The sequence below is a fragment of the Trachypithecus francoisi genome, unplaced genomic scaffold, assembly GCF_009764315.1.
Source record: "Trachypithecus francoisi isolate TF-2019V2 unplaced genomic scaffold, Tfra_2.0 Lachesis_group3, whole genome shotgun sequence".
Lineage (NCBI taxonomy): Eukaryota > Metazoa > Chordata > Mammalia > Primates > Cercopithecidae > Trachypithecus > Trachypithecus francoisi.
In genome coordinates, this window is record NW_022681468.1 from 146413234 (window position 1) to 146436823 (window position 23590).

General features: G+C 44.4%; 2 protein-coding genes, 1 long non-coding RNA gene and 1 other non-coding gene across 4 annotated transcripts in view; 3 read left to right on the forward strand and 1 right to left on the reverse strand.

Moving 5' to 3' along the window:
* Positions 1–9238, reverse strand: part of PDIA3 (protein disulfide isomerase family A member 3) — a 25029-nt gene extending 15791 nt beyond the window's left edge. Inside the window, exons 1-2 of the mRNA XM_033190317.1 lie at positions 8916–9238; positions 1756–1834 (exon numbers count right to left, since the gene is read on the reverse strand). Of these exons, the coding sequence (XP_033046208.1) occupies positions 1756–1834; positions 8916–9082 (246 nt within the window). The 5' untranslated portion in view covers positions 9083–9238. The remainder of the gene's footprint in view (positions 1–1755; positions 1835–8915) is intronic.
* Positions 9047–23590, forward strand: part of CATSPER2 (cation channel sperm associated 2) — a 19869-nt gene continuing 5325 nt past the window's right edge. Inside the window, 7 exon segments of the mRNA XM_033190344.1 lie at positions 9047–9408; positions 10441–10590; positions 11040–11213; positions 11388–11456; positions 19383–19555; positions 20081–20236; positions 20833–20957. Coding sequence (XP_033046235.1) covers positions 9081–9408; positions 10441–10590; positions 11040–11213; positions 11388–11456; positions 19383–19555; positions 20081–20236; positions 20833–20957 — 1175 coding nt within the window. The 5' untranslated portion in view covers positions 9047–9080.
* Positions 14388–15736, forward strand: LOC117070773. Its single transcript, XR_004432044.1, has 2 exons — positions 14388–14433; positions 15642–15736. It is a non-coding gene; the product is annotated as an uncharacterized LOC117070773 (long non-coding RNA).
* LOC117071657 lies at positions 21784–21890 on the forward strand. The gene has a single exon (XR_004432423.1). It is a non-coding gene; the product is annotated as a U6 spliceosomal RNA (small nuclear RNA).

Genomic DNA, 23590 nt, shown 5'->3' on the forward strand with positions numbered 1-23590 from the left:
CGTGAGCCACAGTGCCCGGCTGTGATTGAATATTTTTTTTCCTATGGCAAGCTGCTTGATAGGATTAAAAGTAGTTTCCAAAAATAGCCTTATATATGAAATATTTGAGGCTGGCAGAAGTAGGAACTTTTAGACTAGAACAACTACGGGTTTACTACAGAATGGCAACATTCTAGAAGCATTACTTTAATTGTAAAAACAAATACAAGTTTACAGTTGACCATTTGGTTACATTTTCATCAATATCCTCAAATCATTTTCATATTCCCATCATTGTGATTATCATATGGCAGTTTAGGGAACTCATTTACTCATAGATGATGATGATGATGATTATTTGAGATGGAGTCTTGCTCTTTCGCCCAGGCTGGAGTGCAGTGGCCATGATCTCAGCTCACTGCAACCCCCCACCCTCCTGGGTTCAAGTGATTGTCCTGTCTCAGCCTTCCAAGTAGCTGGGATTACAGGCACCTGCCACCACACATGGCTAATTTTCATATTTTTTAGTAGAGACGGGGTTTCACCATGTTGGCCAGGCTGGTCTCGAACTCCTGACCTCAGGTGATCCACCCTCCTTAGACTCCCAAAGTGCTGGGATTACAGGCATGAGCGACCATGCCCAGCCTCAATGATTATTTTAGCCTTTACAGCTGTACTTCTGCTTTCCATATTTGACCTTTAATTCTTATTTACCATATACTTTACTACTATTTTTTTTTTTGAGACAGGGTTTTGCTCTATTGCCTAGGCTAGAGTGCAATGGCTCAATCACAGCTCACTGCAGCCTCAACCTCTCTGGCTTAAGCAATTCTTCCACCTCAGCCTCTGATTAGCTTGTACTATGGGAGCCTGCCTGTATCTTTAGTAGAGATGGAATTTTGCCATGTTGCCCAGGTTGGTCTCAAACTCCTGGGCTCAAGTGATCTGCGTGCCTTGGCCTCCCAAAGTACTGGGATTGTTTTTTTAAGAGACAGGGTCTTACTCCGTCACCTAGGCTGGAGTCCAGTAGTATGGTCATAGTTCACTGCAGCCTCAAGCAATCCTCCTGCTTCAGCCTTCTGAGATGGTGGGACTACAGGTGAGTCACCACACCCAGCTTTTTAAATTTTTTGTAGAGATGAGGTCTTGCTTTGTTGCCCAGGGAACAAACTCCTGGCTTCAAGTGATCATCCCAAACTGCTGGAATTACAGCTGTGAGCCATCACACCTGGTCTATTTTATTTTACTTCTTATGCCAGTAATTTCCTTAGTCTCACTACTTTTAATTTTTTTTTTTTTTTTTTTTGAGACGGAGTCTTGCTCTTTCACCAGGCTGGAGTACAGTGGCCCAATCTCAGCTCACTGCAACCTTCGTCTCCTGGGTTTAAGCAATTCTCCTGCTTCAGCCTCCTGAGTAGCTGGGACTACAGGCGTGTGCCATCACGCCCAGCTAATTTTTGTATTTTTAGTGGAGATAGGGTTTCACCATGTTGGCTAGGATGGTCTGGATCTCTTGACTTCGTGATCCACCCACCTCGGCCTCCCAAAGTGCTGGGATTACAGGCATGAGCCATCGTGCCCAGCTACTACTTTTAATCTTTTGAAACTAAGTCAGCTAAGTATTTGCCCAGAAACTAGTATTCACTCTTCTTAGCAGAATAAGAGTATAGAAAATAAATGTTAATCTTACAATTTATTACTGTTATTTTTTTCCAAGTAACAAACTACTTTTTAAAATACTTCACATTCGTTAGTGAAGAACCCACCTGTACTTACCTTTGCTAATGGGACTATTCCTTTTAATCTGGTAGCTGCAGCTTCATATTCAGGAGCAAGTCTCTTGCAGTGTCCACACCTATATACATATTAAAAAAGCCAAATTCTCAGTTTAATCCTGTGAATTTGGTAATGTTGTCTCACTAGGAAGAATCTCAAACTATAATATTACTTTTGAGCTAGTAGACACTTCCAAAAGCAAAATCATCACATGAACAACATTCATTATTGTTAAAGTAAACCAGAACTCTCAGAAGGTAAAGGTCCTACCTCTAGACTGAGGTTGACTCTATAATAATGGCTCAACCCAGGGCAGCTTTATTTTCTCAATATAAAGTATAAGTAAGTCGTGAAAGCTGTAGTCAAAAGAGTACGCCACATTATTAAAGAGGGTTGAATGGGTTAATGCCCTTTTGACCAATTAATGAGGCTGAATGAAGGACAAGATAGAAATAATCCCATTTCTGATAGAACTCCCCAGAGGAAAATACAATTCCCTGGAAAACCAGCATTGTGGCTGTTTTGAAGCTCACACCTGTAATCCCAGCACTTTGGGAGGCCAAAGCGAGTAGATCACTTGAGGTCAGGAGTTCAAGACTGGCCTGGCCAACATGGTGAAATCCCATCTCTACTAACAATACAAAAATTAGCCAGGCGTGGTGGTGGGCACCTGTAATCCCAGCTAATCGTGAGGCTGAGGCAGGGGAATCGCTTGAACCTGGGAGGTGGAGGTTGCAGAGAGCTGACATTGCGCCACTGCACTCCATCCTGGGCGACAGAGCAAGACTCCGTCTCGGAGGCGACAAAACTGTAACTGAAACCCTGTAATGTCTTTTAGATGGCAGGCCTGATTTTTTACAGCTACACAGTTCACCTGGCCATGAGAACTGAAAACAAAGCATGTAAACTAGAATACCTTTCCCAGAGGGCCACCAGAAGCACCAGAACTCCTCTGCCCAGAAAGTCCTAATCAGTGTATATACAGCCAGCACCAGCTGTACATCACGTCTTCAAAAGCCAATGGGTTGCAGAGGGATCACGTTGAGAGGGTGAGTTCTGTAACCTCCCCACAGACAGCAAAAATAGAAAGATAATATAATAGAGAAGAAACTTGAGCAGATGTAGTTCAATAGTCAATTATGTAATTTTATTAAGTGATGGATGACTTGGAAATATTGTACATCCAAAACTTGTTTAAAATAAAGGACTATAAGAGCTTATTCTCCAAGGTCTTCAACAGGCCTATTAAAGTATAAAAGAACCAAATGACAAATATCAAATTCAGGATAAAGGAGTGTATAAGATGGTAAAGGGGCACATAGGGAACTTCAAAGTACCGGCTATGTTTTTCAGACTGAGTGCAAACAAATGGTATTCCTTACGCTGTATTTCACAGATTCACTTTTTTTTCTGAAATTAAGATATGTTTTGCAGTCATGTTATAGTTTCAATGGTAGTATTTCTTTCTCAGTGAGACACAAGATAGTTCCTCTCACAATCAGTGATATAAGATCTTATGTGTGTGAAATAGGGTATTACTCATTATATCCTCTGTATTCCTTTAATATTGCATAGTAAATGTATTTTAAAGGGAGTAACAACTGGATCTGGGTCTTGAAGGATTTAGCACTTCAGAGAGGAGAGGGCAGGGTATTCAAGATGAGGGAGATAGCAGAGCAAACATAAAAGAATACCAGTAAGCATGATGCATTCAGAGAACTGTAAAGGGCTCTTTTGCGATAATAAATGTGCATGCATGTGTACTAACACTACATCAATTAGCAATGTCAAAGACTGACAGAAAGGGAGAAAACAGAGACAAGAACAAAGGCATCTAGAAGATAATATATTTCATATGGCAGACAATAAAAGCTTCTACCAGAGTGGTGGCAATGAAAATAAAGAGACAGAAGAGAGATTTCTGTTGAATATATAGTAGTTGTCAAGGCTGAGGCAACAGATTTATGAGTTAATCGTTTCAACTATCTTCAAACACTTTAAGATAAAAAATTCACATACAATAGTTACTAGGTCAAGCTAGTGGGTGTCAACTCTAGATGCTTATCGAAAATACCCATGGAGCATTAAAACAAAAAAAGTATGCATGGCTTACAGATTGAGAATCTCCAGAAATCTGGGGAGCAACCAGGTGTGTGTGTAAGCTGCAAGGCTGGGACTAAAATACACTGCCTTAAACTTTGGCAATATCCATAAGGTCATCAAATCCACAAAATGAGTTTCAACAAGGCCGGAGGAAACTCCCCTCTTCAAATCCACCAGGAATGGAACTCAGGTGGTATTTAAGGGAAATCAGAGTCAGTTAACATAGATCCTTCAAGATTAACCACTACTTCTTTCACCCACCCCTAGAAAATATTAAAACATAATTAATTCTATCTATCCTCAGGGATGGCACCTGACAGTTGATAATGAATTCCAACATATATTCACCCAATAATCATCACTTCATCATGTGTGCCATGTGTCAAGTGCTTTTTGATAAGTGCCTTATCAAGTGTCTTTGATAAGAAAATTGATATAGTCCTTTCCTTATAGGAACACCAGTCTGGCAGGGGTGACAGAGTATTATTAGATGCCAATGGAGAGGCAGGATCAATCAGTTAGTTGTCCTGGGAAGGGAAAAAAAAAAATTTGAGCTAAATGTTGATGTCGAAAAGATCAACTGGGGGTGGGGATTACAAGTAAAGAAATTAGTGTATATATATATATATATATATATATATACACACTTTTTTTTGAGACGGAGTCTTGCTCTGTCACCCAGGCTGGAGTCCAGTGGCATATCTCGGCTCACTGCAACCTGCATCTCCTGGGTTCAAGCAATTCTCCTGCCTCAGCCTCCTGAGTAGCTGGGATTACAGGCTCCTGCCACCATGCCTGGCTAATTTTTGTATTTTTAGTAGAGACAAGGTTTCACCATATTGGCCAGGCTGGCCTCAAACTCCTGAACCTCATGATCTGCCCGCCTCAGCCTCCCAAAGTGCTGGGATTACAGGCGTGAGCCTCCGCACCTGGCCATTATTTATTACTACTGCCCTAGAGGGTAGCATACACATCTATAGCATAAATAGATGTTGAGGACTTAATATTAAATATTAACACTGATCAATAAATTTTCAGATATTTTCAAACATTTAAATAGTGTTATTTCCCCAGAGAAATTGAGATACTCTTATCCTTAGAAGTGTATAGAAGATTAACTCCATAATGGAAATATTAGTCTACAAAATCAACTGCAAAGAAAGCTTTCACTACGCCGGGCACAGTGGCTCACGCCTGAAATCCCAGCACTTTGGGAGGCCAACGCAGGGGAATCAGTGAAGTCAGGAGTTCAAGACCAGCCTGGCCAACATGGTGAAACCCCATCTCTACTAAAAAAAAACAAACAAAACACACACACACACACAAAAACAAAAATTAGCCAGATGTGGTGGTGGTGCATGCCTGTAATCCCAGCTACTAGGGAGGCTGAGGCAGGAGAATCACTTGAACCTGGGAGGCAGAGGTTGCAGAGACAAGATCGCGCCACTGCACTCCAGCCTGGGCAACAGAGACTCTGTCTCCAAAAAAAAAAAAAAAAAAAAAAAAGCAAGCAAGCTTTCACTTTCACTTTCACTTGAAACATGAAAGTGGAGAAAGAACTTGCTTAAATAGCTCTATTTTGTGATGAGACTAATATTTTTTTTAAAAGTCCATTTAACTTTCTTTTTTGAGACAGAGTCTCACACTATCCTTGAGGCTGGAGTGCAGTGGTGCAATCTCAGCTCCCTGCAACCTCCACCTCCCAGGCTCAAGTGATCCTCTCCTCCCACCTCAGCCTCCTGAGTAGCTGGGACTACAGGCGTGTGCTACCACGCCCGGTTAATTTTTGTCCTTTTTTGGTAGAGATGGGGTCTGGCCATGCTGCCCAGGCTGGTCTCTAATCTCGCCACTGCCTCCTGAGTTCAAGCGATTTTCCCAACTCAGCCTCCAAGGTAGCTGGGATTACAGATGTGCGCCACTACGCCCAGCTAATTTTTGAATTTTTGTATTTTTAGTAGAGATGGGGTTTCACCATGTTGGCCAGGCTGGTCTTGAACTCCTGATCTCAAGTGATCTGCCTGCCTTGGCCTCCCAAACTGCTGGGATTATAGGCATGCACAACAGGACCAGACCCCATTTTACTCTTACTAAGGATTCTTTAACTGTTCCTTGTAAGATAGTACTCCTGAAATGTACAAAGGAATATAGCAGTCAGAAAACATTTCCAGCTGAAATGTTAATAAATAAAAATACCGAGGCCAGGCTAGGTGGCTCACGCCTGTAATCCCAGCACCTTGGGAGGTCGAGGTGGGCAGATCACCTGAAGTAAGGAGCCTGGCCAACATGGTGAAATCACATCTCTACTAAAAATACAAAAAAATTAGCTGGGCATTGTGGCAGGCACCTGTAATCCCAGCTACTCAGGAGGTTGAGGCAGGAGAATCACCTGAACCCAAGAGGCGGAGGTTGCAGTGAGTACAGATCGTGCCATTGCACGCTAGCCTGGGCAACAAAGCGAGACTCCATCTCAAAAAAAAAAAAAAAACAACTGTAGTGGAATGTGAAGAAATAAAGACCTCAACAGGAAACCTCTTTAACTCCAAATTGCTCATTCAGATAACTCATCTTCCTTGCTGACATCGTGGAGGATGACTTTTTCTTTTAAACCAATTAAAAGCAGACACCACAGCAGAGATCCACCCAATTCTTGGGATAGTCAGTGCCTGATGGGATATGTAGTTCTTAGAGTAGCACGTGCAAAACTTCAAGTAGGAAAGACCCCTTTCAATTCAAACAAAAAATTCTGTTTTTTTTTTTTTTTGGTTTGTTTTTTGTTTTTTTTTTGAGATGGGAGTTTCACTCTTGTTGCCCAGGCTGGAGTGCAATGACACAATCGTGGCTCACTGCAGCCTCTGCCTCCTGGGTTCAAGCTATTCTCCTCTCAGCCTCCTGAGTAGCTGGGATTACAGGCATGTGCCACTATGCCCGGCTAATTTTGTATTTCTAGTAGAGATGGGGTTTCTCCACGAAGGTCAGGCTGGTGTCGAACTCCCAACCTCAGGTGACCGCCCCCCCTTGGCCTCCCAAAGTGCTGGGATTACAGGCAGGAGCCACTGTGCCCAGCCCCAAAATTCCTTTTCTATTTTTATTATTTATTTATTTATTTATTTATTTTTGAGACTGAGTCTCACTCTGTCGCCCAGGCTGGAGTGCAGTGGCCAGATCTCAGCTCACTACAAGCTCCGCCTCCTGGGTTTACGCCATTGGTCTCGATCTCCTGACCACGTGATCCGCCCGTCTGGGCCTCCCAAAGTGCTGGGATTACAGGCTTGAGCCACCGCGCCCGGCCAATTCCTTTTTTAAATTAATATTCTAGTGGCCCACTATTCTCCAACAATTCCTACTTTAAATTGTTGCATGACCCCTGTAGTAAAAAGCATCACTCAGATCTGACAAACTCAGTGACACCCCCAGTTTTTACAAATTTAGTGACACCCCCTCAAAGCTAACAGCATGATTATATAATTGGGAAGAGTTGTTCCTAAGAGAGAACATGAGTTTCAGAGATGAATAAGAACTATCTATAGGCCGGGCGCGGTGGCTCAAGCCTGTAATCCCAGCACTTTGGGAGGCCGAGACGGGCGGATCACGAGGTCAGGAGATCGAGACCATCCTGGCTAACATGGCGAAACCCCGTCTCTACTAAAAAATACAAAAAAATTGCCGGGCGAGGTGGCGGGCGCCTGTAGTCCCAGCTACTCGGGAGGCTGAGTCAGGAGAATGGCGTGAACCCGGGAGGCGGAGCTTGCAGTGAGCTGAGATCCGGCCACTGCACTCCAGCCCGGGCCACAGAGCGAGACTCCGTCTCAAAAAAAAGAACTATCTATATGTGTAATCTGTACTGTCAGCCCCAGAAATGCCCTGGACACAAAATCTGTCCAAGCTGAAAACAAAATTTGCCAACTCTAGCACATCATTTTGATTCAGGTGGTCTTCACTACAGGACTTTTTTTCGTGCAACCCTTGGCTAGTTGATTGAGGCTAAGAAGTGAAGACTTGAGTCTGAAGCAAATAAAAGTTATAAACAACTTTTACTAACATTTTTGAACACAGATAGTTTTAAACCAAGGGTCACTGTGCCAGGAGGGGAAAAATTAAGTACTGTAATTATATATATTGAATTATATATAGAGAGCTATCCCAAGGATAAAGGAATCACTGTTTACTCTGGTAATCATCTGGAGGTTTAAAACACACACACACACACACACAAACCAAAAAAAAACTGGGCCAGAAATCTTATTTGCTCTTCCTTCTCCTCAACATATTTTTATTTCGAGCTAGTTCTATCTAAGGAATTTACACCCTTGTTCACTTAAGTCACCCTAAAGTGGAGTATTTAATCAATATTGGTTATTTTATCATTGGAGTCTTGACATTTTAAAAAAATTCTATCAAAAACCGACAATATGGACAGATTCTGATGGAATTATTCTTGTTCACCTACTCTTTTCTTCTGGACAGAGGTGTCTGCCGGTACTGAAATGTAAGTGATCAGCTGAAGGGAGAAATTGTACACCACGTGACGGACAAATTACCTGCCTTAAGAAAGCACTTACGACCATTCTGCAGCCACTCAGTGACCTTGGCTAGAAACCAATGGCTGTGCAGTGTGAGGTAAGAGGAAAGTAAATACCCTAGGGATCCAGGACTTGTGCATTTGGTGAAACGTCCGCTTCCACTACAAGGCTTTGGGATGTCTAGTCTGTAGACTGGAGGAACGTTAATACTGACTCACTCAGAAACGATATAGCTACATATTGAACTGGGGGAAGGGGTGGCTAAACCCTCTGCAAATAGGAAGTGCCGCAAGAGCACTAGGATGAGGATGAGGCCCTGCGTGAGCGCAGCCTTCGGGTTTTCCTTCTGCCGATCAGCACCTACTCCCCTGCTCTCGGCCAGGCGCCTCCAGCCCCCGGTAGTGAGAAATGTGCCCGCCGCAGCAGGGGCCCACAGGAATGAAGGGCGCCGGCGCTGCGTAGGCCCAACAGTTCCCCGCGCCCTCGCCCTCGGCCCAGCCCGGCCGTTCTTCCCTCGTCCCGAAAGAGTGGACTCACCAGGGGGCGAAGAACTCCACGAGCATAAGGCCCGCAGAGCCCGTGTCGGAGACGCGACTCTCGAAGTTGTCGTCCGTGAGTTCTAGCACATCAGAGGCAGCGGCGAGGCGGGCCGCGGCGAGAAGCAGCGCCACGCCCGGGAACAGCGCAAGGCGGCGAAGGCGCATGGCGGCGAGGTGGGGTGGAGGCGGCCGGAAGGGTCGCGGCTCGGCTGGGACTGCGGAGGTCGTGAGCGCGACCACACACCGGCTGCCTGCGCTCGCGCGTCTGGCCCAGGCGGACCTGCAGCCCGAGGTCCCAACCCCCAAGCCCGGCTCGGGCCGCTGTGTGGCAGCCGCCGATTGGCTGCGCGGCGCCTGCGTCGGGCGGGCGGGACCAGCTGGTAACCGCCGAGTGGCCGGAGTGCGGGGCGGGGCCGAGGCGGCGAGTGGCTGGGAGAGTGTGGCTGGGCCCGGTCCTGGGCAGGGGGCAGGAGCTAGGGCTGGGTCCCGGGGTGAGCCGAAACCTGGGGGTCGGGCGGGGCGGGGAATGGGGCGCAGTGAGGCTGGGAGGCGGTCCAGAGCTCGTCCTGCGTAGGGGTAGTTGGGCCCAGGGGGCGCCGGAGCTGGAGGAGGAAGCGTGAAGTGAAGACTGAGTGGGCGAAGAGAACCTGGGCTGAGGTGAGGCCCAGAAGCGAGAATGGAGGAGAGAAGGAGCTAGCCCCCAAAGGAGTGTTGGGGTGGACACACCTGGACGGAACCCATTTTCAAAATGTCAGGCTTTTACATTTTGTCCAATTTCTTTTCACTTGGTTTCTCTTTCATGGGCAGGCCAAGTCCTCGCCGAACTCATCTCATTGCCCGATTCTCTCAGGCCCAGGTGGGGCCCAGATTCTTCTTTGTCCAGTCCCGGGCCCCTGCCCTTGTGGCTGCTCCTTTTTTTATTGAGGTGTTTTTTTTTTTTTTGAGATGGAGTATTGCTCTGTACCCCAGGCTGAAGTGCAGTGGCGCGATCTCGGCTCACTGCAAGCTCCGCCTCCCGGGTTCACGCCATTCTCCTGCCTCAGCCTCCTGTAGTTCAGAGTAACTGGGACTATAGGGGGCAGCCACCACGCCAGGCTAATTTTTTGTATTTTTAGTAGAGACGGGGTTTCACCGTGTTAACCAGGATGGTCTCGATCTTCTGACCTCGTGATCCGCCTGCCTTGGCCTCCCAAAGTGCTGGGATTACGTAAAGTCGTGAGCCACCGCGCCCGGACTTTTTTTTTTTTTTAATAGGCTTTTAATTAGTAATGCCGTCACAAAGTGAAGATGCGAGACCACTTGGTCGACTGCGCAATGTCTTTACGCCTCTTAGCCCCTTTTGTTTCAAAAAAAACCCTGAGTATTAGTACAATGTTTATTCTTCCCAACTGCTTCTAGTTCCTAAATGTGGGTACATTAAGGAATCTTAAGGACAAAGAGGGTGGGGTGGAGGGGACAGAAGACCTGTGATCCTTGGTGCAACTCCAAGAATGAAATGACACTTGATGCTTACATTTTCTTAGCAGACATGGCCACTTACCACCAAGAAGGGCAGATGCAGCTGCCCCGAGCTGATGCCTTTCGTTCATGTCTCATCAATACTTTCTCTCCCATCGAGCATTTGCAAGGCTTGAGCCAAGCTGTGCCGCGGCACACTATCAGAGAGTTACTTGGTCAGCAGCCTGTTTCTTCACTAATTTAAATTTAAGACTCCTATGCACATCCTCTACATTTAAGAGTGGAAAATTCTGGGGAGGTCGGCTTAGTTTCTGGTTTACCAAACTGGATAAATCAAGGGCTTGTAAATAAAGCTGAGGAGATAGAATACATGTCTTTCACTTTTAGGCCTAGGATAGCCACTAGCCATGGGTGATTTGGAAAAGTTTCTGTCAAAGACACTTAAGACTTTGTGAACCTGTTGCTTTTGTGGGCATGGACAGTGTTGATCATAAGCAGTACATTTTCTCTCACTCCAAACAGAATTCTTAGTTGCTGTGAGAAGAGAAGGACCAGCAGTAAGGCATTAGGGGGACCCATTATCTGACCAATATCCCTGCCCCCAACCCTACCTGCTCTATTTTCTTTGTATTTATCCACTATCCCTTTTTAATTTTTGTTGTAGATCCTTCCCGCCAGAAGAAACTTATGTTGGGAGATCAACACCAGCTAGTGCGCTTCTCTATAAAGCCTCAACGTGTAGGACGGATTTCACATGCCCAGAGGCTGTTGAGCAGGCTTCATGTGCGCTACAGTCAGAGGCCACCTCTTTCTTTGTGGGCCGAATGGGTCCTTGAGTGTATCCTTTCACGTCACTCATTTTTGTCCTGGCTGTTGATGATCTGCCTAATGACTTATTTTTGCTCCCCAAACTCCATTTTCTCATTCTCACTGCTTATGTTATTGCCCTTACTATTTCAGCTGCATAAATCAGAAAGAACTCCACTCTGTACGTTTCCTTAAGAGACAACAGGTCCTCTCTTCAAAAACTTCATCATCTTCCTGATCTTTTTGAATACGATCGTATTGATGGTTGAAATAGGTGAGAACATTGTATGAAAGAGGAAGTGAGGCCAGGCACAACAGTTCACGCGTGTAATCCTAGCTAGCACTTTGGGAGGCGGAGGCGGGCAGATTGCTGGAGCTTAGGAGTACAAGACCAGCCTGGGCAACATGGTGAAACCCTGTCTCTACTGAAAAAATACAAAATATTAGCCGGGCGTGGTGGCACGGCCTGTAGTCCCACCTACTCAAGAGGCTGAGTAGGAGAATCCCTTCAACTCAGGAGGTGGAGGTTTCAGTGAGCGGAGATCGTGCCACTGCATTCCAGCCTGGGCGACAGAGTACAACTCTGTCTCAAGAAAAAAAAAAAGGGAAAAGGAAGTGGGTAGGAATAATTTTTTTTTCTAAATTGATCATTTTACATTTTTGAATGTCATTTGAATTGTGACATATTAAGGACAATTAAGCCTCCTAGAGTAGGATTTATGCAACTGATAAAATCTAGAAATATTGGCTGGGCACGGTAGCTCACGCCTGTAATCTCAGCACTTTGTGAGGCCAAGGTGGTTGGATAACTTGAGGTTAGGAGTTCAAGACCAGCCTGACCAACATGGTGAAACCCCATCTCCACTAAAAATACAAAAAATTAGCTGGGTGTAGTGGTGGGTGATTTGTTTTTCTAAGACCACCAGAGCGAGCACAAAAGAACCAGCGAGTAGGCAAGGCTAAAAGCAAAACTGCAAATTTATTCTTTGGTCATCTAGCTCCAGAGAAAAAGGTACGGGGGTGAAGTCTGTTGGCCTCCGGCAAAGGAGGCCGAGAGAGTCACCCAGTAGAGCTCTCGGGCAGAGTTCCTAATGCAGTCCCGACAAAGGTAGGGGCTGAGGAAGCCCGCCCCGTGCATCTGCCCGGAGTGGCTTTTCTAGGAGTGGCAGGGCAATAGGCGGGGCACGGACACGTCAGGGGAGGGGGGGGGGAAGGCGCCGCAGGTGCCACCAGGTAAATCTTGATCTCTTCGGATTGACATCACCTGGCGCATGCCTGGTTGGTCTGCACCTTCCCGGGCGCCAGCTGCATCCTCGCGCACACGGGGAAAAGTTGGTGATGAAAAACCCGGAAATGCACCATCTTGCCTCCGTTCGTCAAAACAGTGGGTACCTGTAATCCCAGCTACTCAGGAGGCTGAGGCAGGAGAACACTTGATCCTGGGAGGCGGAGGTTGCAGTGAGCTGAAATCATGCCACTGGACTCCATCTCAAAAAAAAAAAAAGAAATATTAATATTTGGAGGGCTCTCAGGAGTATACTAGATACAGAGCATCTAGACACATAAAACTAGCTGTAATATGTAGCAATGTAACAAATCCACAAGGAACTGAACTTGGGAAGACCACTTTTATTTCTGTTGTGAGTTTAGCCTGACGTTTGTTTGAATTAATGTTTTCTTTTTTTTTGAGACGGAGTCTTGCTCTGTCGCCCAGGCTGGAGTGCAGTGGCCAGATCTCAGCTCACTACAAGCTCCGCCTCCCGGGTTTACGCCATTCTCCTGCCTCAGCCTCCCGAGTAGCTGGGACTACAGGCGCCCACCACCTCGCCGGACTAGTTTTTTTGTATTTTTAGTAGAGACGGGGTTTCACCGTGTTAGCCAGGATGGTCTCAATCTCCTGACCTCGTGATCCGCCCGTCTTGGCCTCCCAAAGTGCTGGGATTACAGGCTTGAGCCACCGCGCCCGGCCTGAATTAATGTTTTCTGTTAAAGATATTGGTGCCTATTGGTGAACGGTCTAACATTTACATTTCTTTTTTTTTTGAGACGAAGTCTCGCTCTGTTGTCCAGGCTGGAGTGCAGTGGGGCGATCTCAGCTCACTACAAGGTCCGCCTCCTGGGTTCATGCCATTCTTCTGCCTCAGCCTCCCTAGTAGCTGGGACTACAGGCACCCGCCACCACACCCAGCTAATTTTTTGTATTTTTTAGTAGCGACAGGGTTTCACTGTGTTAGTCAGGATGGTCTCAATCTCCTCACCTCGTGATCCGCCCGCCTCGGTCTCCCAGAGTGCCGGGATTACAGACGTGAGCCACTGCGCCCGGCCTAAGATTTACATTTTTACAGGTATATTTAGAAAGATTATTTAAGTACAAATAAGAAAGCTCACAAAGTATGGAAAGATAGGTACAACTAAGATATTAGCTGAGCCAAAAAAATTACTTAAAAGGAAATGATTCTTAAACCCTAATAAATTATATGAAACATATTCAAAACATAAGGATATCTGCAAAATCAGTGAGCTCATTTGTTGATAATCTCAAACTGCTCAGAAATGATGAAAGGACAGTAGAACTACTCATTTGTATCATTTTCACTCTTGTGGGGAAGTCTACCACTTTATTTTTTAGAGGCAGAGGCTCATTTTGTTGCTTAGGTTGGAGTGCAGTGCTGTGATCATGGCTCGTTGCAGCCTCGCCCCGCAGGGCTAAATTGATCCTTCCACCTCAGCCTTCTGAGTAGCTTGGAGTACAGGTGCGTGCCACTACACCAGGCTAATTATGTTGATTTTTTTTTTTGTAGAGACAGGATCTCACTATGTTTCATAGGCTGGTCATGAACTCCTGGGCTCAAAAGATCCTCATGCGTCAGCCTCCCAAAGTGCTGGGATTACAAGCATGAGTCACCATGTCCAGCCTACGAGGAATATTTAAGAGAAGGGCATAGTTATGAAGCTCTTGGCTGTTTATGTCACATAGATATTTTCCTCAACAGAAATGTCCAGTGCCTGTAGCCAGTTCAGAACTCTGCCTCTAGGTCCAACTCCCCTACAAGCTTATCTCTGGGGCCCAGGCATGGTAGCTCATGCCTGTAATCCCAGCACTTTGGGAGACTGAGGCAGGAGGATCGCTTGAGCTCAGGAGTTTGAGACCAGCCTGGCTAATGTGGAGAAACTTTATCTCTACAAAAAATACAAAAATTAGCTAGGCATGGTGACACATGCCTGTAGTCCCAGCTACTCAGCAGGCTGAGGTGGGAGGATCACTTGAGCCTGGGAGGCGGAGGTTGCAGTGAGCCATCGTGCAACTGAACTCCAGCCTAGGTGACAAAGTGACACCCTGTCTCAAAAAAATAAGATAGTCCTTTAGTGTAGTGAGGTCAAAGATATTTAAATATACAACAATAATTGATGTTGCTGACCCAGTACAGTATACTATATACTTTGAGGTGTTTTATTTCTTCCTCATAATGTTGAAGGTTCTGAACTAAGTCACTTATAATTGCCTTTTATTGTATGATTGCTGCCATTTATTTGCCTTGTACGGCTAGGATTATAGTCCTAAACCTTGGAATGAAGTAAACAATAGTAAATATACAGGATTCCCTAGATCAGTGGTCCCCAGCCTTTTTGGCATCAGGGACTGGTTTCTTGGAAGACAGTTTTTCCATGGATGGGGTAGGAGGGATGATTTCAGGATGAAGCTGTTCCCCCTCAGATCATCAGGCATTAGATTCTCCTAAGGGTCACGCACATGCAGTTCACAATAGGGCTTGCACTCCTGTGAGAATTTAATGCTGCAGCTGATCTGACAGGAGATGGAGCTCAGGCGGTAATGCTCACTCACCCATCACTCATTTCCTGCTGCATGGTCGAGTTCCTAACAGACCATGGACTGGTACCAGTCTGTAGCCTGGGGCTTGGGACCCCTGCCCTAGATCTAATAGACAAATCAAAATAGAATAGCACTAACTGTTCTATTTGTTAAAACAGTTAACTGAATATGCAACATGATCACTGTGCCAGAGGATAAGTAGATTGCCAGACTGGAAATTACCTGTCAAGCTCATGGAAATTTTATCTTATTAAGCTTATTCTTGTGGTAGAGAGGGAGGAGGGATTTTGCAAAGGGAAATGATTTGTGATTAACAGATTTCTTTGAACAGACTAATTCATATGATAAACATTAAGACTTTTTTTAGGCTTAGAATTTTTTTTTCCAGATCACAAAGTGATCTAAACTGTTAGGGCTTTAAAAAATCTACTTCCACAGCTGGATATTGGTAATTCTGTTTTGTACTTTAAGCATCAATTGGCTTATTTTTAAAATCTCATATTTTGTTTCTAAATGAGAAAGAAAAAAAGATTTGACTCATTTGCAAGCCTTTGTCAGAAAATAACACATCGCAAGTGTAGACAATCCTTGCTTAAAATTAAAAACTGAGTGTATTGGGAGGCTGAGGTGGAAGGATCACTTGAGCCCAGGAGATTGAGGCTACAGTAAGCTATGATCTCACCAGTGCACTACAGCCAGGTTGACAGAGCAAACCCTGTCTCAAAAATAAAATAAAACCTAAGTATAATATCATTACAATTTTTTCCCAAAGGTGGGCGTATTCCTGAAGGTGACCATTTTTTACATTGACTTTTAAAGTCCTAGAGATGGCTTGATGTGCTATATAAAGTTTTTGGTCAAATGAATGGAATATATAGAATCTGATGAAGATCATCTTGAGATTAAACTTGCAGAATTATCATTCTTTTTTTGTATTTCTGTTTGTTTTTTTGAGACGGAGTCTTGCTCTCTCTCCCAGGCTGGAGTACAGTGTTGCGATCTCTGCTCACTGCAAGCTCCACCACCCCGGGTTCACACCATTCTCCTTCCTCAGCCTCCTAAGAAGCTGGGACTACAGGCGCCCACCACGCCTGGCTAAGTTTTTATATTTTTAGTAGAGACGGGGTTTCACCATGTTAGCCAGGATGGTCTCGATCGCCTGACCTTATGATCTGCCTGCCTCGGCCTCCCAAAGTGCTGGGATTAAAGGCGTGAGCCACCGCGCTGGGCCAGAATTATCATTTTTAATGCTGTTCATGAAATTGTATTTCTGGCTGGGCGTGTGGCTCACGCCTGTAATCCCAGCAATTTGGGAGGCCTAGTCCTGTGGATCACTTGAGGTCAGGAGTTCAAGACCAACCTGGCCAACATGGTGAAACCCCATCTCTACTAAAAATACAAGAATCAGTGGGTATCATGATGTGCACCTATGGTCCCAGTTTCTCAGGAGGCTGAGGCAGGAGAATCGCTTGAACCTAGGAGGCGGAGTCTGTAGTGAGCCGAGATAACAGCTGGGCAACAGAGTGAGTGAGAATCCATTTCAAAAGAAAAAAATTATGTTTCAACATCAGTGTTCCGGCCAGGCGCGGTGGCTCAAGCCTGTAATCCCAGCACTTTGGGAGGCCGAGACGGGCGGATCATGAGGTCAGGAGATCAAGACCATCCTGGCTAACACAGTGAAACCCCATCTCTACTAAAAAATACAAAAAAAATAGCCAGACGAGGTGGCGGGTGCCTGTAGTCCCAGCTACTCGGGAGGCTGAGGCAGGAGAATGGCGTGAACCCGGGAGGCGGAGCTTGCAGTGAGTGAGCTGAGATCTGGCCACTGCACTCCAGCCTGGGCGACAGAGCAAGACTCCGTCTCAAAAAAAAAAAAAAAAAAAAAAATCAGTGTTTCTTGCTTCATGATAGATATAAGTGGCCAATTGTTACTAAAAATATTAAAACTGTGTAAATGTCAAAATCTACGTCTCAGTTTGTTGTTACAGTGTACTATTCTCACCTATAATATTGGACTCCTTGAAACCAATGTGAATTTACCTGGTATTCTGTGAGGTGACCTACTGTTGTTTTTCTAGAATAGGGAGTAGAAATAGATGACTGTTCATGGTGAACTCTACCCTGTAAAGCAGAATTATATCTTTAGCTGACTTGCTTGATCCAATGACTACTGTCTATCACCCTGAGAAGAATATTCATGCATAGATGTTCACTGCTACTTCACTACACTGGCTAAGATTCCTGGGTAGACTTCACTGGGCTCCTGGTCTCTATTTCCATTAAGACTCCTTTGCCTTGCTATAGCAGCCTGAAAAATTCCAAGAATTTTAGAAAGTTGTTTTTCATCTTCAGAGAGGACACATTACTTGATGTAGAGTGGAGGCAGTCACTTTTGCATATTCTGTGCTGCTGAGGCAATTTCTGCTATTCATTCCTCTGAACTTCCTTGGGTTCGTTTAGCTTCTATGAAAGTATTCCTTTTTCCAGAGAGTAAAAGTGCTACTGCCTCTGTAATTTGGACTTCCCTACTTAAAACTATTTTAAACTACTTAAAACTATCTTCTGCTTCACAAGAGCCTTATTTTACTTCATTTCTTTCTTTGGGTTCCTGTTTTGCAAGGGCAAAAACTGAATAAGAATGATAGCATTCTATTTTCCAGCCACAAATGTGGTTCTCAGCTCTTTCTAATTATATAATCCCATGCTCCTGAGAGCTAGAATTTATTAAGTGAAAAAAATTTGTATTTTATTGAATCTAAGCTGTCATCAATGGTGAAATTCACTATTTACCACTAAGAAATAAAAATCATGCCCAATTAAACTGGGACACATCACTGGTTGTAAAATGCATCCTCACTTTGGGAGGCCAAGACGGCAGATCACGAGGTCCAGAGATGGAGACCATCCTGGCCAACGTGGTGAAACCCCATCTCTACCAAAAATACAAAAATTAGCTGCGCATAGTGGCACATGCCTGTAGTCCCAGCTACTCGGGAGGCTGAGGAAGGAGAATCCCTTGAACTGGGAGGTGGAGGTTGCGGTGAGCTGAGATTGCGCCACTGCACTCCAGCCTCGCAACAGAGCGAGACACCATCTCAAAAAAAAAAAAAAGCATCCTAATTTCATATATGTTAAAATGTGAAAAATTGTCCATCTTAGAGAAACGTAGGAGAAAGGAAAATTTATGGAAGAAACACAGAGCCTAAATAAGCATAGGAGTGCTGGGTGCAGTGGTTCATGCCTATAACCCCAGCACTTTTAGAGACCAAGGTGGGAGGATCGCTGGAGCCCAGGAGTTTGAGGCCAACCTGGGCAGCATAGGGAGACCCCATCTCTACAAGTAATGTAAATAAAAAATTAGCTAGGCGTGGTAACATGTGCCTGTGGTCCCAGTTACCCAGAGGCTCTTGAGCCCGGGAGATCGAGGCTTCAGCGAACCGTGATTATGCCACTGCACTCCTCCAGCCTGGGTGACAGAGTGAGACTCTGTCTCAAAACAAGCATAGGAATAAGTATAACATAACTCCATTGGTTTTTAGAAGGGGCGAACCTCTGTAAAATTCTAGGGATGATGAAGTATGACTCTGTTCTTTTTGTCTGGATCCAGTTCAGCATCACGATGACTTTAAAGCCAGAGCACCACAATCTTGATTTCTATTTAGCTTTTAAGCCTATTTTAATCTCAGTTTGTTTTTTTTTTCTAGAGCATGGCATACATCCATTAATTATATAAACGAGATGAAGGAGGTTGAAAGAGAAAGCAATGAATTAAGGAATAGCAATTAGTAAATAATAGGGTTCTAGAGAGGAAGTATGCATTCAATTTGCTCTGCAGAACAAAACCAATTTTAGACAGGGAAGAAAGGAAAAGTTTTAAAAGGAAGCTAACAGAACCAGGTGATTTATTGTTATAATTGGATATACCCCAATGATTCTGGCTTGTTTCTACATTCATTATAAAGTACTTCAGATCTCATGGCCCTGTATTTTCATTCTGTTCTCAAGACCCATTGTTTTCGTGTGAACTTTGGGACTGAGATAACAGTGCAGTAGGTGGGGGTGGAGGGTTGGAGGTAGGGGTAATTAAGAGAGTATTCTCTTAGTGGCTGCGTGACCCCCACAGTGGATAGGAAGTGACTTGTAGCTGGGCAGACATGACTATATCAACAGATTAGTTGTGGCTATGTTTTATGGTCAATTCTGTCCTTCCCTGTATTTCACAGGTTGAAGCAACAATGTTAAGAAGAGAAACTCAAAGAAAAATGGAACAGTAGTGGGCAAAACTGTGATTTATTAAGTGTGATCATTCTCCATCATTCGGTTTCCAGCTTCCTTAACTTTTATTCCTCCTTTACTCTATCCTCACAGAATTGCTGGAGTCCACAAATACCAAACTATGGCCATTGAAGCTGACTTTGGAGGTGGCAACTTTGTTTATCTTGTTTATTTTCTTCCTGGAGATCCTTCTTAAGTGGCTATCCAACTTTTCCCTTTTCTGGAAGAGTGCCTGGAATGTCTTTGACTTTGTTGTTACCGTGTTGGTAAGGATAGAGATCCTGAGAGTTCCTTTAGTGGGATGAAGAATGTGCCCAGGTGAATCGAAAGGACAAGAAAAGTTAACATAATAATAGGAAGAAATAAAAATTGACTTAACTTCCTTCTTTTGATTTTTTTTCCTAAAACTAAACATCAGTCATTGTAGGAGTTGTTGGTATTAGGAGCAAGGTAGACCACAACGTCAGTGCCAACAAGAACATCTGCCTGTTACTGAGCACTTATTAAGTGCCAGGCACTATTTTAAGTGTTTTCCTTACATTACCTCATTTATGCTCCACGACAACCCAATTAAATAACCATGAATTTTATCCCCCTTTTTATATCTGAACAAGTTGAAGTACAGTGTTTAAGCAACTTAATATAGAGAGGCTGAATAGGAAACAATTCTCAGAGAATGCTGTTCAAGGGATAATGCCCAGGGAACAATGAAGAGGGTGAGATGAAGAAGGTGCAACTGTGCCTGCGTGCCTTGGGGTGTATTTTACTCATAATCTGTGTGTTTTCCACAGTCCCTGCTTCCCGAGGTTGTGGTATTGGTCGGGGTAACAGGCCAATCGGTGTGGCTTCAGTTTCTGAGGATCTGCCGGGTGCTGAGGTCTCTCAAACTCCTTGCACAATTCCGTCAAATTCGAGTTATTATTTTGGTCCTGGTCAGGGCCCTCAAGGTGATTTGACTGTTGCAAGCTAAAGCAGGGGGCAAGATAGATAAATATGAGGACTTAACACAGAATATAGAACAAATCGGCCAGGCACGGTGGCTCACGCCTGTAATCCCAGCATTTTGGGAGGCCGAGGGGGACAGATCATGAGGTCAGGAGTTCAAGACCAGCCTGACCAAAGTAGTGAAACCTGGTCTCTACTAAAAATACACACACAAAAAAAAGCCAGGTGTGGTGCTGTGTGCCTGTAATCCCAGCTACTCAGGAGGCTGAGGCAGGAGAATTGCTTGACCCTGGGAGGCGGAGGTTGCAGTGAGTCGAGACTGCACCACTGCACTCCAGCCTAGGCGACAGAGTGAGACTCCATCTAAAAACAAAAAAGAATATGAAACAAATCTTGGTGGGTCAAAGAAGGCAATGAAACGTCCTGTGATATGTTATTGGATGAGAAGGGGCTGGGGACAGGTGCCATGGTTCAGAGATGACTGGGTTCAGGAGTGCAAGGGAGGGTTTGGTGCAGGATTGCCAGGTGGGCTTGACTGGGCTGTTGGTGGAGATCAGCCTAGTTTGGCCGGCGTCTGACTTGAGGTTATGGCCTCTAGAACATGACCTTCCTCTTGATGTTGCTGCTTATCTTCTTCTACATTTTTGTTGTGACTGGTGTCTACCTCTTCCCAGAGTACACCCCTTCACCTCGTCAGGACCTGGAGTACCATGTGTTCTTCTTGTAAGCAGAGCTGGCGAACAGCTGGGTGAGGGGAGAAAATTTGGCTAAGAGACCAGGAAGCTTGTCCAAAGTATAGTAATATAAAAAGTACAGTCTATTCCAAGAAACTGAAATAGAACACAATAGGGAGAGGGAAAGAGAAAGCAAAAGAATAGTGAGTGGTTTTACCTCTGATCTTGAGAGTAGGGCAGCTAGTTCCATGTTTATTCTGGGTTTTGCAAATTCAAACCACACTGTCATCAGGCATCTTTAAATAGCAGTACACTCCAGTGGTTAAGCTTGGTTTCTGTGACTCAGTTACCTCTTTTGAAAAATGGGGCCAGGCGCTTTGGCTCACACCTGTAATCCCAGCACTTTGAGAAGCCAAGGCGGGTGGATCACCTGAGGTCAGGAGCTCGAGATCAGCCTGACCAACATGGTGAAACCCTGTCTCTACTAAAAATACAAAAATTAGCCAGGCATGGTGGTGAGCACCTGTAATCCCAGCTATTCGGGAGGCTGAGACAGGAGAATTGCTTGAATATGGGAGGCGGAGGTTGCATTGAGCTGAGATTGAGCCAATGCACTCCAGCCTGGGCTACAAAGAGTGAAATTCCGTTTCAAAAAAAAAGAAAAGGCGGTGGGGGAGAATAATAGCAGTGCTACTTCATAAGAGTGGGGATAAATGTGGTAATGCATTTAAGCCCTTAACGTAGTATGTAACACATTATAAGTGATCAATGAATGTTACTGTGACTCCCAAATATGATCACTGGTTTTATCCCAATCTCTACATATTACACATGCACGTGCCTATTGCTGGTCTCTGTGTAGAAAACACTAATCAATGGTCACTTCGGCAGCACATGTACTAAAATTGGAACGATATAGAGAATATTAGCATGGCCCTTCTGCAAGGATAACACACAAATTTATGAAGTGTTACATATTTTTAAAATATTAATAAAACCCCACTAATCTGTTTTCTAGAAGAAAATCAACTTGAATTTAGAGTAGATAATCTGTTTATGAATTAGAATTCAATCTTGTCATCAACTCTCAGGACTCTGTTAGACTCTAACAGATAGTTCTTTAAGAGTATTGAGTTAGGAAAGTCCTAGAATTTATCCTATACAAGCTCTGATGTTTTCAATAAATTATGTATGGGGAACTAGAAGGAAAGGAAGGAAAATTTAGGTACCTTCCCGGAAACGTTTTACTTTTTTAGCAATTTTTAAATATTATTAATTTTATAATCTGTATATTTCATTATTTAGGATCACATATATTTATGTAACATGCCCATTTACCTGCATATCATTTCATATCAGCAAACTAATAGGAATAATTTTGTGAATGATCTTCTATTTTGCTAAATTTGCTAATTTTGCTAAATTTTGCTAAATTTGAGAGTGATCTTCTATTAAGTGGAGTCCATAGAGCAGTGGAGAATAAAATTAGAAAAAACGGCCAGGCATGGTGGCTCACACCTGTAATCCCAGCACGTTGGGAAGCCGAGGCAGGCAGATAGATCACTTGAGGTCAGGAGTTCAAGACCAGCCTGGCCAACGTGGTGAAACCCTGTCTCTACTAAAAATATGAAAATTAGCTGGGCATGGTGGCACATGCCTGTAATCTTGATCACTTAGGAGGCTGAGGGGAGAGAATCACTTGAGCCTGGGGGTCAGAGGTTGAAGTGAGCTGAGATTGCGCCACTCTAGCCTGGATGATAAAGTAAGACTCTGTCTAAAAAAAAAAAAAAAAAAAAAAAGAAAAAACTATCTAGTTGGTGATTCATTCATCTTTGAAAATTCAGTCAATACCTATTTATTGAGTATTTGTTATACCCCAGGACTAATGGAGTAGTGAGAGGTAGTCATAGATTATTCATGATAAAGGAGAATTTAGGCTGGGTGTGGTGGCTCACGGCTATAATCCTAGCATTTTGGGAGGCTGAGACTGGCAGATCACCTTAGGTCAGGAGTTCAAGACCAGCTTGGCCAACATGACAAAACTCCATCTCTACTAAAAATACACAAATTAGCTGGGCATGGTGGTGCTTGCCTGTAATCCCAGCTACTTAGGGGACTGAGACAGGAGAATTTCTTGAACCCAGCAGGTGGAGGTTGCAGTGAGCTGAGATCACGCCACTATACTCCAGCCTGGACAACAGAGCGAGACTCCATCTCAAAATAAATAAATAGGCTGGGCGTGGTGGCTCAAGCCTGTAATCCCAGCACTTTGGGAGGCCGAGACGGGTGGATCATGAGGTCAGGAGATCGAGACCATCCTGGCTAACACGGTGAAACCCCATCTCTACTAAAAAATACAAAAAACTAGTCGAGCGAGGTGGTGGGCGCCTGTAGTCCCAGCTACTCGGGAGGCTGAGGCAGGAGAATGGCGTGAACCCGGGAAGTGGAGCTTGCAGTGAGCTGAGATCTGGCCACTGCACTCCAGCCTGGGCGACAGTGAGACTCCGTTTCAAAAAAAAATAAAATAAAAAATAAATAAATAAATAAAATAAAACAACTTCAAACTGAAGAGTGATTAGCTAAAAACTGAGTATGGTACAAAAGGAACCAAAATCAGAACAAACTACAAAGAAATGCTTTTATGTTTCTTTAAGAATGGTACCATTGGCCGGGCGCAGTGGC